The sequence below is a fragment of the Camellia sinensis genome, chromosome 4 (genome assembly GCF_055761805.1).
Source record: "Camellia sinensis isolate YWXY chromosome 4, ASM5576180v1, whole genome shotgun sequence".
NCBI classification, from domain to species: Eukaryota; Viridiplantae; Streptophyta; class Magnoliopsida; order Ericales; family Theaceae; genus Camellia; species Camellia sinensis.
The window spans coordinates 84,729,073-84,745,523 of record NC_138964.1 but is presented as its reverse complement, the minus strand read 5'-3'; the positions used below and the strand labels follow the sequence as shown (position 1 = coordinate 84,745,523).

The 16,451-nt window shown below is 32.6% G+C and overlaps 1 protein-coding gene and 1 non-coding gene across 8 annotated transcripts; one reads left to right on the top strand and one right to left on the bottom strand.

Moving 5' to 3' along the window:
• Positions 1–471: 471 nt before the first annotated feature.
• On the top strand, positions 472–10,131 carry LOC114268652 (E2F transcription factor-like E2FE). The gene is made up of 12 exons (XM_082923407.1): positions 472–476; positions 734–904; positions 1,005–1,072; positions 7,461–7,513; positions 7,609–7,686; positions 7,790–7,843; positions 8,052–8,133; positions 8,315–8,397; positions 8,475–8,544; positions 8,656–8,701; positions 9,041–9,192; positions 9,676–10,131. The coding sequence occupies exons 1-12, from the start codon at positions 472–474 to the stop codon at positions 9,765–9,767; spliced, it is 954 nt and encodes a 317-aa protein (XP_082779533.1). The 3' UTR covers positions 9,768–10,131.
• Positions 1,632–6,900, bottom strand: LOC114268646 (uncharacterized). Of its 7 annotated transcripts, none has more exons than XR_014366727.1 (7): positions 6,629–6,900; positions 6,262–6,367; positions 5,388–5,423; positions 5,105–5,274; positions 4,877–5,009; positions 2,846–3,263; positions 1,632–1,993 (listed from the first exon to the last, which is right to left on the bottom strand). It is a non-coding gene; the product is annotated as an uncharacterized LOC114268646 (transcript). The 7 variants fall into 7 exon arrangements; XR_014366725.1 differs by lacking the exon at positions 5,388–5,423 and adding an exon at positions 2,526–2,572 and having other exon boundaries at positions 6,629–6,899; XR_014366728.1 differs by lacking the exon at positions 5,388–5,423 and having other exon boundaries at positions 6,629–6,699; positions 6,783–6,886.
• Positions 10,132–16,451: the final 6,320 nt, after the last annotated feature.

The following is a 16,451-nucleotide window of genomic DNA, read 5'->3' as shown; positions in this document are numbered from 1 at the left end:
TTCTTCCTTCCTACTATCAATCCCTTAGCGAAGCTACAATAGCTCTTTGACTCTGATTCTTCATTGCTTTCCCATTAACCTTTGCACTATCAACACCTACAGAATTAGCTCCACCAAACCACATCTTTTTCAACAATTCATATGTTTTTTGCTCATGAGCCTTCGAAAAAGTCCGATCCTCGCCCATTTTACTTTTGCTAGCATTGTTCTCATACTTCTTCTTCAGCCTCCTCACTTTTTCAAACAATTGGGTCTTGCTAACATCAATGTGCAACGATTTCTTGATGAAATCATAAAAAACATTCATATCAACGAGTGGATCAAACCTTTTTTTGCAATATATTAAATCATACCTTTCAAAATCACAATCTCAGCGAGTGGTCGACCGTTGTTTGTCATTTTTGTAGAAAGAGAAGAAGAAGATTGGTGAGAGCTAAGGTTTAAACAGTATTGAAGTAGAGAGAGAGAGAAATGAAGTTTGATTTGAGAGAGTCAAATTTCTCTGTAATATAGGGGTGTGGGGGTTGAGGGACCTTAGACATCATAAAATAATAGTAGTTCTCTTCCATTACTAAAAATGGGAGAGGGACCTTAAACTAATTTTTTCAAAAAAATGTTTAAAAAATTCACAAAAAATTCAAAATTTTAGTACATTTTTTTATATTTGTGTGTATTTATTAATTTTTTAAAATATTTTACTATTTAGATATATGTAAGATGCATCTAAAAAAAGTAAAAAATTACTTAAAATTTTAAAAATATTTACTAAAAATAAAAAAACAAAAAAAATAAAATTTAATTTTAAAAAAATTAAATTCAAAAAATCAAAACCAAACACACTGATTAAAATTATCTTGAGCTCCAATAGCCGCAAAGAGAAATCTCTCGGCCTCTTGTGCTCCAAGGAATCCCTCTCCTTCTCTCTCTCTCTCTCTCTCTAAATCTATATCTATATATTTCTTGGTGAATCCGGGTAGTTTTGTAACATAATAATTTTTGTTTAGTTTTCTTAACTTTTATAATCAAGATGGCGTGGACTCGATTGGATTGGATGATGCTGCAAATCGATTAGGTCTGGAACTAGTCTTATAATCTCAATAGATTTTTTGGTGGGTATTTCACTTTAAACTATCATCATTGTTTCTATTTCGTCTATTAGTTCCCACAATTATAATTTCTGTTTATGTGGTCTAATTAGAGATGCGAATCAATAATCATTGCAGTCTAATTTAATGGGAAAAATACTATTTCAATACACTGCTGGAAAATAGTATTTAGCAGCCGCCATAGGTGAAAAAACATCGCTAATTCTTTTTGTGACGTTTAATATTAAACGCCGAAATCGCAGCCGTCGCTATAGCTTTATAGCGTTTTAAAAATGTCGTTATATTAGTATAGGCGGCGTCTTTAAAAATGCCACCAAATGTCCTACATAATAGTACTACGATATTTAGCGACGTTTTTAAAACACCATCGTATCTTTTTTAAAAAATTGACCGTTAAATTTAGGGTTTAAGTGGCGTTTTGAAAAACGCCGTGATATCCTTTTTAATTTTTTTTTTTTTGAAATTGTGTTAATTTTAAACCCATGAAGAAGTATTTGGAGATTCTAAGAGACAGCTTTCGTACTGCTCTCCAAAAGAAAAACATTATTATAAAAGGTTATAATATGGTTATTTTAAAGAACTTAGTTGAACAGAAGCAGTGTAAAAGAAATTGTTGGAGTTCCTACTAATACATCCAAATGCACAATTCATGTAGTCAAGTAGTCTACGAGAATACAGCAATGAAAGCTTTCCATAAAAAGCAATCTGCCTTCTGAAGCAAAGCTCATCACGTGCAACCATTCCACGCATACCAGCCTGAATAGAAACAGCAAAAAAGCACAATTCTTTATAAGCTTTCCTAGCAAGATGCATGCGAAAATCTCTCTGAATTCTCAGACAAGAAGCTTATCTCCTAATGTTCTCGTAAACTTCCCGAGCAAGTTGTCCTGTAATCAGCACAAGGAAAAAATCAATGAGTTATATACTTTCAAGGCCTCAACAATGAGCTAATTAAAAAAGTTCAGCTGAAAAGACACATCTAACACAATTAACTATCTCTACACACATATTGAATCCGACCAATAAAGAATCTTTGCATCTTATAATTTGTAATTTGCAAAGGGTACTAGACCAATAAAGAATTGACTCAAAAAGGAAAAGAAAACACAAATAAGTAGAAATCCCCTTTACATCCTATGTCCTAATTATCAGTCTATGTAGAGGAAAGAGGAAGGCAAATAGAAGTTACTCCACAATACTACCTCTCTGCTCTAGAAAGGTAGAACATAGAAAACGAAACTGACTTTAAATTTATATCTGATAATCCAATCAACACGTGTTCATTTAGAAAATACACAAAATAGGTTGTTGTTCTGGCATCATGCAGTTGAATAACAAGTGCTGTGATATAATCATATAACATAGGTTCAGAACAACAGCCGAGCAAATTTGAATGCCATTCATCATCCCAATTTGAACCTCTAGTAGATAACAGATCATGTCCGGATAATACTGAGGAAGTGTTTCTACAAATAATTTAAACAGAGAATTCTCATATTAGGCAACTGAGTTAAGAATTCAAGCAATCTACTAGTCAAAATTTGTTGATGATTCAATGAATTACATGACGGAGTAAATACATTAACTGTTTTCTGATAAGCAGAGGTTTCAAATTAATGAGGCAATATAGACCATTTGACACCAACACAAACTGCATTTTAAGGAATGATTTCACTCTCTTCTACAACAACAACAACAAACAAACAAAAACAAAAACAAAAAAAGGAGAGAAAACAAACCTTGAAGTTGAGTGAGTCTCACTTTGCTTAGTGTAGCTTTCATCATATGAATGCTTCTTTTCACTATTAACATCCGAATAATTCTGCTCCACCTTTTTGGAAATTCTCATGGGTGAACTCTTCTCAGATACAGAATTTACGGCATCAGCGTCTGTGACATCAAGCAGATGTTGAATTCTTCACACTCACCCACATCCAAATTGGCTTGTGAACGTTGTAGTTCTAACTGAAGCTTTACATTTTCTTTTTGAAGTGCCTCATTAAAAGGCAAGTTTGGGTAGGAACAAGAAAGTGTTTTCTTCAACCACATAGTGTCATTTTTTGAAGGGTCTGGTTTAAGAATTACGTCTTGAACCTTCTTGTCCTCATCGTCCAATGTATATTCACGTTGGTCCCTTTCAATATCCTCCAGTCTTTCCTGCCAATTTGAGGGAAGTGAAAATCAATTTACATTAACAAATTAACCGTATCATAAAGAAAACTGCACATAATAGTAAAAATGATATCCTGTTAACAACATCCAAGGGTTCCATTCCAAATATTTTGGCCATCATGTCAAGCAGAGTTCACTATATGTAAAAATATAGAAATATAATCCACAGCTGCATCAACAAAATCAGAAATCATCTTTTTCAGTTATAGCCCCAACCAAACAAATATTAGAATCTACAAATTGCACTTCACAAGAAATGCCACTGCATGAGGTATAGAAAAAATATGGTGGTCATTGTAGAAGGAGAAATAGAGGGAAAAAAATATAGTTAAAAAAAAAGCTAGCATGAACATATATCATGACTGGCTAGTCATACATCACCGCAAGGTTAAAGGACAATAAACTAATTATTCTTACCAACACTATATAGAGAGGGTGCATCCAACGGCAACGAGATAGTATAACAGTTCTTAATAGGTGTGCATTGCATACTAGCATACTAGCAAAACAAATCACAGCTACTAAGAAAAAAAATGTCCGGTATGAGCATGTTCACAATATGTAAACAGTGTACAAAATACAAAGAGGGGAACAAGGCAAAATTATTTATATTTTGGAGGGGCCAAAGTAAAATTACATAGATTTTGAAGGGGACAAAATGTCAACTTCATTAATAAATACTCAAAATACAATGGGGATAAAATGGGTATTATGTTACAAAATATGTTATAGGATTTGTGTCCACCAATGGGTATTATGTTATAAAATAAGGTAACAGATTTGTGTTCACATTAGCCAAAAGCATTTTGTTGACATTATGTTATAAAATATGTTACAGGATTTGTGTTCACCTTATGATGTTTTTCTTTTTTCAATTTTTTCTTTTTCTATTTGGGCAAAAACAGTAGGAAGTTACTGACTTAAGAGTAATCCATTACCAGGTAATATCAACTGCGAGAGAGAGAGAGAGAGAGAGAGAGAGTTGTGAAACATTTCATTACAAAATGAAAATTTTGTACTACTAAATTTTCAACTTGGTTTCAATTTCAATTAAGAAAATTTGGCCACTATCAACAAGCTAGCGTCCCAACAGGAATCAAGCAGCAACATACACAATTTTAACAAGCTTCATGTGCTTATACTTAATTAGCAGGAAAGTCCTATAAAACAATTTAAAAAAATAGTCCTTTATGCAGTTCCAGTAAGGTTACAAAAACCAATGTCCCATGAAAAATAATTCTAAGGCAGCTGATTGAGGTGGGTAGTAAAAAACAATTTTTGATTGGAAATGAATACAGAATTTTTTTAACAAAGTTCACATCCACCAATAAAAAATCATCAAATAAAGTTACACTAAAAGAACCCAGCCAAAATACACTAGCAAACAGAGAGGGGAAAAATAAATAAATAAACCCAAAAAATATGAAAATTATTTGCCACACTTTAATTAACCAAAAAAAAGGACAAGGAACAAAAATAATAACAAAGATTTATATAATACCCTAACTCGAGCATTATCAGCAAGAGTTATGAGGGGGATGAAAAAAGAAGGCAGCCAACTTCGTTTCCAACACCATGTAAAAGTTACCCTTCCTTACCCCACAACGCAGTTGTTGTAGAACATTACTATTCTCAAAAATAGCTGGCTTAAGAAGATTATTGGGCTTCACACAGCGAATATAACGAGGCTCAGTCGAACTCAAGAGTTTCAAGCAATTGTTGCAATTGTTGCTGCAAAAAGTACAACAGGAATTTCGTAAGTCAAGCTATTGTACAAAAGAAGTAGATAATTTAAGAGAGAGAGAGAGCGAGAGAGAACATCAGACCTTGAACCGTGAACCTATTGAAGAGAACTTTGATTGTTAGAGGACTCCTCAGATGAAAGTGGAAACAAACCCGACACAAAGGAACATTTGGAAGCACTCAAGAGTGCTTGATGTTCGGCAATAACATAATCTTTGTTTTTGTCTAGAAAAAATTCAGTTTGATAGGTGACCTGAAAAATAAATTGAAGTGCTGGTCAATGTTTTTTGTTTCAAGAGTGTATATTCTGGAGTTGAATGAACTATTAAATAAATACATATAATAACACAAAGAATAGAAACTTACATCACCAGCATAATGGCAAACCAACAGATAAGCCTACTGCAGATGCAAGATGTGATGTCCCAAAGATAAAAATTTAAAACCAGGAATTAAAAGTCATGATGTGCTGTTGTGTTATCTGAAGAGAAGCTAGTTTCAAGAATAAAAATTCAAGTTGAGGTAAGAGTAATTAGATAAAGACAACTAGTTCAGTTTGCTTCCATGAATTTTTATTTTCCTAAAGTTTCAATAAGCAATGCAACATCATACATAAGATTCAAAATTCAGATTTCTTTGGACTTCTGAAAGGATCTGAATTTGCCACCACGAAATCAGCAACCCTACCAAATTGTGAAGTCCAATCAAGTTTAGGTTTAGTAACCGAACATCAATAATTCCTAAGATAAAATATAACCTTTTCAAAAAAAAAAAAAAAAATCAAGATATTTAAATTGCATGGATGAATTTGTCTAGCATAAAAAGAAGGGGGGAAAAAAAAGATCAACTGCATGCTATACAACGCAATTGCAAGACCAATCACGCACTCTTTACAGCACTGGGAAGCAGGTTGAAGATGAGGTTTTTGAAACTGTTGTATCAAGCAAGAATATCCCCAAATTGATATCATTAATTCAAAAACAATTTCTTCATTTTAATATAACAACCAAATCGTAATTCTAATTGGGTTTCCACTTTCCACCATAATTTTTTTCCCTCTCACTAATTCAATTATTTTCATCTTCTTTTAATTATTTTTAGTTTTTCAGGGTAAAATTTCTCATATTTCCAATTCACCATCCAACCCCAATCAAGAGTAAAAACAATATTTACATGAATTTAACAACAAAACAGCCACAAAAAAAAAAAATTAATAAATAAATTTGAATTAAAAGCTAACCTCAAGAAAAGTAATCGCTCTCTCTCCAATATCTGAACCTTAGCAAGCTCCCTCCGCTTCCCATACAAATCTGGATACTCCGGCGGCAATGGCAACGACGGCAGCACTGAAGAAGAAGAAGCAGCCATCACTCGCTCACAACTCATCAGTGAAAAACAAAGAAAAGACAACGAAAAGAAACAATCTCCGTGATGAAACAGAGCATATTTTTTTCCTAGTTTTCTCAGCAACCAAACAAAGAAAAGACAATGAAACAAAGCATATACAACTCATCAGTGAAAAACAATTGCTGAAACGGAGCACATACAGCTCATCAATCACTGAAACAGAGAGAGAGAGAGAGAGAGAGAGAGACGACAGAGCTCACCTTAGCAGACGATGGTGGAGACGATCTGAATCTCTGCGATGAAATCCCTCTGAATCTCTGCGATGAAATCTCTGAGATGATTCTATGAATCGCTCTGGTGAGGGTTTAGACAGGGTTGAGAGAGAGAGAGAGAAAGAGAGACAATGGAGCTCACCTTCGTTGGTGCTCGCTACCTCGCTCTGAGAATGAACAAGCGGTGGAGCTTCAAAATCGCTCTGAGAGAGAGAGAGAGAGAGAGCGCGCGCTCGAAATTTGGGTCTTAGGTGAGTCTCAGATTCAAAATTAGGGTTTGAAAAGAGGGGAGACCAAGCGCGTGAGGTACAACACATTTGGAGGCGTTTCTTTATTATAAAACGGTGTCGTTTTGCTAAATAAATCTGCGACTTTCATAAAACGTCGTTAAATATTAAAAAAAATGACGTTTAAAAATACGTCATTAAAAAAACGCCACCTAATTCCTTTTTTCCTGTAGTATATATTTGAATATACCAACAAAAAAAATACATTAAATTTTCTTATTATTTTGACCAAACTACACAATCAATTTAATGAGTGTTTGGTCGTACGATTTAAATTGTTTAAATTTTAAAACTATCTTTTTGCCCATCAAATAAAGCTTTAATTGGTACTTTTTCTATATACTTGTCTTCAATTGAATAACATGAATAGAAATCAGAAATTTTAGAGACAAAATTAATAATATAGAGGTGAAATAGAGGAAATGGTGATAGTTTAGGGAATAGAAGTGAAATTAACTTATTTTTATTTTTTTTAATGTTATTTTGAAGTTTTGGTTTTGCATAGTGTTTATTGAATCTAATTGAATTTGCAGGTGTTGAGCGGAGGCGAGTTTACGATATTGTCAACATATTAGAAAGTGTTGGTGTATGATCTTGTGCACTTCTTTCTCTCCTGATTCAGATTCCTTTTCTTATAGAGCTGAATTTTCTTAACACATCTGGGTTCGTTAATTTTCCAAGGTATTATCAAGAAAAGCGAAGAATCAGTATTTTTGGAAAGGTTTTAGTGCAATCCCACGGGCTTTAGATAAGCTTAAGGTAGTCAAAATTTTGGGTTTTGTAGTTTTGTATCAGAAACCAATAAATTGGGAGCGAAAATTTCTGATTTTTTTAATTTTTATTATTTTGATTTGCATACTAGGAAAAAGCATTGAGAGAGAACTTCTGCACCTCAGGTGTCTTCCATTCTGCCAATGTATGTTAGCAAGGGTCTTATATAATATATTTTTTATTTATCCTTTGTTTGGCTGCCAAGAAAGCATGAGGAAATTGTACGAAAATCAAATGTTCTGAATGCTTTTATTTATGTTGTTTCCTTTTGGGATGATAAGAATTAGTATTGAATCACTCTCTCTGTACATCTTCTTAGCAATCTAATGGTAAATATGAGCTTCTGTCAATAGGTTTCAAGTGTAAACCATTGTGGAGGGCCTTCAAATTCTAAAACTGATAGGAAAGACAAGCCTTCTGTATCAAATAAAGTTGGTAAATTCTCTTTCTCTTGTGTTCTTCGTTTGTTTCTATAAATTAGATTACTTTCTGCTTAGAAAATATCATTAATCTTATCTATGTCTTTTATTACTCAAATTTGAGGGATCATAGAGTAAACTAAGGTTATCATTTCCATTTACACAAGCATACTAGGATTTAGTTTTTGTTTGTACAGACAACAGGAAGGAGATATCTCTGGGTCTTCTTACGATGAATTTTGTCAAGCTTTTCATTTGTTCCCACCTAAGCTACATATATGTACATTATTTATCCATTAACAAACTAGTTTACTTTCTTGCATTTATTTTATCTGATTCAATTCTTTCTTTTAGGAGGATTTGATCTCTTTAGATAATGCAGCAACAGCATTGCTTGGTGACATTCACGATCCAACAACTATGAGAAGTAATTGAACTTTTGTCATCTTTATGCTTTGATATTTATAAATTATATATAGTGGAGATAGGAGAAACAATTTTGTTACTTTGGCTTTATCTATGTAAGATAATTCTGCAGCAAAAGTAAGGCGCCTTTATGATATTGCAAATGTCTCATTGAAAAGGTAAATTACATTTCAAAATTTTATTGATTAGTAAGTGCAAATAAGTATAAGGGGAAAAAAAATCCTCAATCCTTTTCTCATTGGATCTATTTGATTTTCAAACTCAGCACCCAGAGAGCAGGAAACTGGCATTTAGATGGTTGGGGATAAATGAAAGTTCCAAGAATGGACCTACTTCTTTGAAATTTAACGATTCTAAAAGAAAAGTGTTTGGAGCTGAGATCACAACACTCTTTCTAAAAAATCTAAGTCCGAATCTTCAATTGATTGCAACTCAAACGAGAAAGCAGATATGCCAATGCTTATGAAACACAACAATTCGAAAGATAAACATGACAGGAGCTCATTGGAGCAGCAAGGAAGATATTCATCCAAGGGTTCTGTATTTGGCCCTTTCACTCCGGCCAGTGTGCCCAAAGTGGGAGATTCAGGAAACAAAAATGAAAGACGAGTTAACTTGGCTTCTTATCGTCCTCAGTATCACAACCAAGGTACCTTTTAATACTACATTATGAGTACCCCTTATAACTTTTCTGGGTCATACATACCTCGCATATAATGCAGTACTGTGCAGTACTGCAAATTGTTACGGCATGTCATGGGGATGATAAAGTATATTCAACTTTTCTATTTTGTTATGAAAATTACTTCAAGTAGTGAGTTGATCATTAACAATGTTGTTGGCTGTCAAATATTCAATGATCTTTACTTGGTGATCCACAACCTTAAAATTCAGGAAAAAGGTATATATGTTTGTGATGATCTTTTTGAAATCTGCATGCGTGTTCACCAATGAGGATTTGGAAGTTAATGTTTCAAATTATTTCTATGGTACAATGTTTTGGGGCTTGATATCCTTCTTCATATAATGTTTTTGGACCATGAATCATGTATATAAATTGCTATGCTTTCATTTGGATTTACATCTCATGTCACAGTTAAATGATAGAAGATAGGTTTTGTTGGTGTGGCAGCTTTAAGTGACCTTTTTGCTCATTATGTTGCGGCATGGAAGTCATGGAATGTCGAAGTTGATGAGAAGAAACAAACGCAAGAAGTATCTTGATCCCACTTATTCTAACTTCAGAGATAATCAAGTGCAAGTTCAACAGAGAATGCTATACTATGTTTCTCTTTCTTGACTAAGAGTTTTAAGCCTTATGTTGGATGCATTTTCTTGATGCACCAACCAGAATAGCCAGCACCCGTCTATTAACTCCTGACATTATAGCATTGACGGTTTTAGTTTCTCCAATTCACAGTTGTAAATTGCAGTTTCTTAGCTTGGATTTGATGAACATGCAAGGCCTTGATGACATGTTTATAGAAAAAACTTATTAACATTTCCAACACTTCTTGGCAACTTGTACTGTGTTGTTTAGATATTTGTTTTATGAATAATGTTATATATACTAATTAATGTACACACTAGTATATAACAAATGATGTGACATCATTTGTATGGTTTTGGATATTTGTAACTGTTGGAAAATGGTTTTATATAGGCATATTTTTTAGCCCAAGTTGAGTGGGCCTCAAACGTCTTTTGGGGTGGGGTCCGAAGAGGTGACGTGTTCCTTGCCGCGTGGCAAGTCACACGGTGAAGACGGAACGTTAAAACCATTTATGAGTGAATGGGAAGTTGACGTCGTTTTCAGATCTAACTTTAATTTTTATTTAGATAAAATTCTTTTGAATTTTTTTAATAAAAATTATCATGGGAATTTAATTTAATTCTAAATTCAAATTTTGGGTTCCTAAGTGGTTTCCTAAAATTTGTAATTGTGAGAATTTAATTTAATTCTAAATTCAAAATTTAGATTCCTTAAAAGTTTCCTAAAGTTTGTACCTTTTCATTTATTTATTTATTTAACTATTTCAATAGTTTAATATATATATATATATATATATTTAATTAGTTTAATATATATATATATATATTTGAAATAATATAAATAATAAATGAACCTACAGTTCCAACAGGTTAAATTGTTTCACCAACGGTCGACGGTCCTATTTTCAAACTTTTTGAAAATATGTTCTAGATACAAACGGTGTGATTCAGTTTTCTTTTGTACCTATTCATTTGCAAATTCTACCTGTTCGGGTCCTATTGTTTGCCTATAAATACTATTTGTTTTTTAGCAGTCCATGGGTTCGGAAAAACAGTCTGAGATTTAGTCTGCATTATTTATTGCTGTCCAACTTTTATTTAGGAGATTTTCCTTCATTCTAGTTTTAGGAAATTACAGAGAGAGTATAGAACACAGGTTCTAGTTCGTCGAACAAATTTATTTGAAGTGCTTCTATAAATTTGTGAAGATCATTGTATCCTGGGAGATAGACACCACTCAACCGTAAGTACCTTAGCGGGGCGAATCTGTCTTAAGGACAGAGTGTCACACACTCGACTTGGTCTTAATTTTATTTGGGTTCGATAAATAAACCTGGTATATTATTTATTTGTTTTGTTTGAATTTATTTCAAGTTTTTTATTTACACAGAAGATTGTTTCAACAATCTTAAGACAGATTTGAATTATTCTGTTTACAGAATTTTTCGTTTGTTTTTTTTTTTTAATTCTTCGTAAATAATTTCGGAAGAAAATTATTTTATGTGGATTTACAAAATAATATTCTGGTTGGAAAAACAAATAGTGTTTATATGCTATTTGACAGATAGTAGTAATATACTGTCTTTTTTCTTTGACAACAACTAGTAGTACGATACTGGTGTCATTAACAATTCAGAATATATTTTTGTGAAATTTTTTCAAAAATTAATTTTGGGTTTTAGAAATTATTTTCTGAGTTTTCATTGATTAAAATTCTGTTTTAGTATTTTAATTATTGAAGTGTTACAGAAATTTATTTTCTGTGTGGAATTAATTTGGTTAAATAAAATTTTATTTGATTTCCAAATTAATTGAAAAAATAAAAGTTATTTTCTTATTTCTTTTATTGTACAGAATTTAATTTTCTGTGTGGAATTATTTTGGTTAAATAAAATTTTATTTTATTTCCAAATTAATTGAAAAATAAAAGTTATAGTTTTTATTTCTTTTATTTTACAGAATTTAATTTTCTGTGTGGAATTAATTTGGTTAAATAAAATTTTATTCTATTTCCAAATTAATTGAAAAATAAAAGTTATTTTCTTATTTCTTTTATTTTACAGAATTTAATTTCCTGCGTGGGATTAATTTGGTTAAATAAAATTTTATTTTATTTCTAAATTAATTGAAAAATAAAAGTTATATTCGTGTTTTTTTTATTTTTACAGAATTTAATTCTGTGAATTTGGATTAGTTTTCTGTGTGGAATTAATTTGGTTAAATAAATTTTTTATTTTATTTTATTTCAAATTAATTGAAAATAAAAGTTACATTTTGTTTTGTTTCTTTTATTTTAACAGATTTTATATCTATAGTTTGGTTTAATTTGTTTAAATAAAATTTTATTTTATTTTCAAATTAATTGGAAATAAAAGTTACAATTCTTGTTTCTTTTATTTTTACAAAATTTAAAATTCTGTGTTTTTTGGATTAAATTTTCTGTGTAGTATAAAATTCTAATTATAATTTTATTTTATAATTTAGAATTTATGACTACTAAAACTAGTCAAACTAATGTTCAAACCAGTACTGGTATGGTGTTTGCCATTACGCCAACCTCTCCTTATGTTGGGACTGTGCCAGTGAATAATAATGAAAAGGCAGAGAAGTTCTTAAGAACTGATTTTTGCAAATGCAAAGGAAGAACAAGTAAGAAGGTTACTAAAGCCGATATAACCGAAATGGATATAATTTCCAATGGTGTAGATGTCATAAATCTTTCTGCAGTTGTTTCCGAGGCAAATCTTGTCGGAAATCCTAAAGAATGGTCCATATTTGTGCCGACAAAAAGATGTTCACATCTTATTCTTCAGTGGACAATGGTGAACAACTTTTTATGGGCAACTCCTCAACTTCCAAAGTTGAAGGACAAGGAAAGATTATACTCAAGATGACATCTGGAAATGAATTCGCTCTCAACAATGTGCTGCATGTACCGGACATTCGCAAGAATTTAGTTTCCGGATCTTTGTTGAGTAAGAATGGGTTTAGGCTAGTTTTTGAAAGTGACAAGTTTGTACTTACCAAAAACGGGATGTATGTAGGAAAATGTTAAATGTCTGATGGCCTTTTCAAATTAAATGTAATGACCGTTGTACCCTCAATTATTAATAATACTACATCTTCTTCTTACTTGCTTGAGTCTTCAAATTTATGGCATGGTAGATTAGGACATGTTAATTATGGATCTTTGTGTAGATTAATTAATATGGAATGTTTACCTAAATTTAACATTGATTCAAATCATAAATGTGCGGTTTGCGTTGAGGCAAAATTATCTAAAACTCCTTTTCATTCAATTGAAAGAAGTACGGAACCACTTGAATTAATTCATAGTGACATTTGTGATTTTAAATCAATTCAAACTAGAGGTGGGAAAAAGTATTTTATCACTTTTATAGATGATTATACTAGATATAGTTATGTTTATTTAATTCGAACCAAGGATGAAGCTTTGGAAACTTTCATTCAATATAAGAATGAAGTTGAAAATCAACTTGGTAAGAAAATCAAGAAACTTAGAAGTGATAGAGGTGGTGAATATGAATCACCCTTTGGTGAGTTTTGTAAAGAACATGGAATAATTCATCAAACCACCGCTCCTTACTCACCTCAACAAAATGGAATTGCTGAAAGGAAAAATAGGACTTTAAAAGAAATGATGAATGCCATGTTAATTAGTTCTGGATTACCTCAGAACTTGTGGGGGGAAGCAATACTTTCTGCTAATTATATTTTAAATAAAGTACCCCGAAAGAAAATAAATCAAACACCTTATGAATTGTGGCATGGAAGAGTACCATCCTACAAATACTTAAAAGTGTGGGGGTGTTTGGCTAAAGTGGCTATTCCTAGTCCTAAAAAGACTAAGATAGGTCCTAAGACCATTGATTGCATTTTCATTGGTTATGCCAAGAATAGTAGTGCATATCGGTTTTTGATTCATAAATCAGAACATTCTGAAATGCATGTAAATACTATTATTGAGTCAAGGAATGCATCATTCTTTGAACATGTATTTCCAAATAAGATTGGACAAGAGACTAGTAGTAATAAAAGATGTCATAATGTTATTATTAGGCAGGATCAAGAATATGATCAAGAACAAGAGTTAGACCAAAATGAGGAAGAAGAACCTAGGCATAGTAAACGTGCTAGAATCTCAAAATCTTTTGGTCCAGATTTTCTAACATATTTGTTAGAAAATGAGCCTTTAACTTTTAAGGAGGCTATGTCCAGTCCTGAAGCTCCTTTATGGAAAGAAGCTGTCAACAGTGAAGTTGAATCCATCTTGCAAAATCACACTTGGGAATTGGTGGATTTGCCACCAGGTTGTAAACCTCTTGGGTACAAGTGGATTTTCAAAAGAAAATTGAAAGCGGATGGATCAATAGACAAATACAAGGCAAGACTTGTAGTCAAAGGTTTTAAACAGAAAGAAAGTCTAGATTACTTTGACACATACTCACCGGTTACTAGAATAACATCCATTAGAATGCTAATTGTCATTGCATCTCTATACAATCTAGAAATTCATCAAATGGATGTTAAAACCGCTTTCTTAAATGGTGAGTTAAATGAAGAAATTTACATGAAACAACCAGAAGGGTTTTTTGTTCCAGGGAAAGAAAAGAAAGTGTGTAAATTGGTTAAATCATTATATGGTTTAAAACAAGCGCCAAAGCAATGGCATGAGAAATTTGACAAGGCAATGATGTCAAATGGATTTAAAATTAATGAGTGTGACAAATGTTTTTATATTAAAAACACGGACAAAGGTTATGCCATTGTATGTCTTTATGTAGATGATATGCTCATTATAGGTAGTAATAACGACATGATTAAAACTAGCAAGAAAATGTTGAATAAACATTTTGACATGAAGGACATGGGCATTGCTGATGTAATACTTGGTATGAAAATTACCAAAACATCAGAAGGATATACTTTGTCACAATCTCATTACATTGAGAAAATACTTGACAAATTCAGCAAAGATGATGATCATCTTGCTAGAACTCCTGTAGATGTTAATTTGTATCTTTCTAAGAATGTACAGGAAAGTATTTCTCAATTAGAGTATGCCCAAATTATTGGAAGCTTAATGTACTTGATGAACTGCACTCGCCCAGATATAGCTTATGCAGTAAGTAAATTAAGTAGATATACGAGTAATCCGAGAGTAGAACACTGGAAAGCAATTATAAGGGTTTTAAGGTATCTCCGATTTACTCGTAATATTGGGCTTAATTATACTAGATATCCAGCAGTACTTGAAGGATACTGTGATGCAAATTGGATATCAAATACTAGAGACTCAAAGTCCACTAGTGGGTATGTCTTTACTCTTGGTGGGGCGACTGTATCTTGGAAATCTTCCAAATAGACTTGTATTGCTAGGTCTACTATGGAATCTGAATTCATAGCTTTAGACAAAGTAGGGGAAGAGGCAGAATGGCTTCGCCACTTCCTTGAAGATATTCCAATATGGCCAAAACTGGTGCCTGCTATATGCATACATTGTGATAGGCAATCAGTAATTGATAAAGCACAGAGTCATATGTACAACGGTAAGTCTCGACACATTCGTCGTCGACATAATACCGTAAGACAACTACTCTCTAATGGAATTATGTCCATATAATATGTTAAGTCTAAAGACAACATAGCGGATTCACTAACCAAAAGGTTAGCAAGAGAGTTAGTTGAGAAATCATCGAGGGGAATGGGACTTAAGCCTATTAAATAAGAGTTACCACAACGGCAACCCAACCTAGTTGACTGGAGATCCCAAGATCTAGGTTCAAAGGGACAACCGAGTTGTGAATGACTCAGAAGGATCACTGGGGAGTTTATCTCCTACCCATTTCTTTGATGAAATAGTGATGTCTGCAGCGGTTTAAGTTAAGTAATACTTTTAATGATTCTTATATCTAGGTAAACCTAGTGGAGTATGGCAGGATACTTTTCATAAGAATCACCTATGTGAGTGTGAACTGGGCCGGTTCTATAAGATTTGTGAAGGGCTACAAGTCTTTAGAGCACTCATGAAAGATTAGGTTGTTCAGGGCCAAAATGAACACAATAGTGAGAACTAATCTATGTCTGGAGATATACTGTGTGAGTTGTATTGTCTTGGTTTACACAAACGGCTGAACAGTTTAAGACATCATGTTCACTGGTTAGCTAGTAAATCCAATAGTATCTCACAAGGGAAGGTTCAAAGCCAAAAGCTACCTATCCTTTGCAGAATATTTCCAATTTCTGTACTTTCTGTAATTAGATCATGTTGTTGCATTTTCTCTCCGTCAAATTCCATTCATGTGGGGGATTGTTGGAAAATGGTTTTATATAGGCATATTTTTGAGCCCAAGTTGAGTGGGCCTCAAACGTCTTTTGGTGTGGGTCCGAAGAGGTGACGTGTTCCTTGCCGCGTGGCAAGTCACACGGTGAAGACAGAACGTCAAAACCATTTATAAGTGAATGGGAAGTTGACGTCGTTTTCAGATCTAACTTTAATTTTTATTTAGATAAAATTCTTTTGAATTTTTTCAATAAAAATTATCATGGGAATTTAATTTAATTCTAAATTCAAATTTTGGGTTCCTAAGTGGTTTCCTAAAATTTGTAATTGTG

Bases quoted from the DNA above. Each gene is read 5' to 3' on its own strand.
- LOC114268652 (XM_082923407.1), top strand. The intron at 7,687-7,789 runs GTAGTCAAAATT...TTTGCATACTAG, and splicing joins GGGCTTTAGATAAGCTTAAG to GAAAAAGCATTGAGAGAGAA. The intron at 9,193-9,675 runs GTACCTTTTAAT...TTGGTGTGGCAG, and splicing joins TCCTCAGTATCACAACCAAG to CTTTAAGTGACCTTTTTGCT.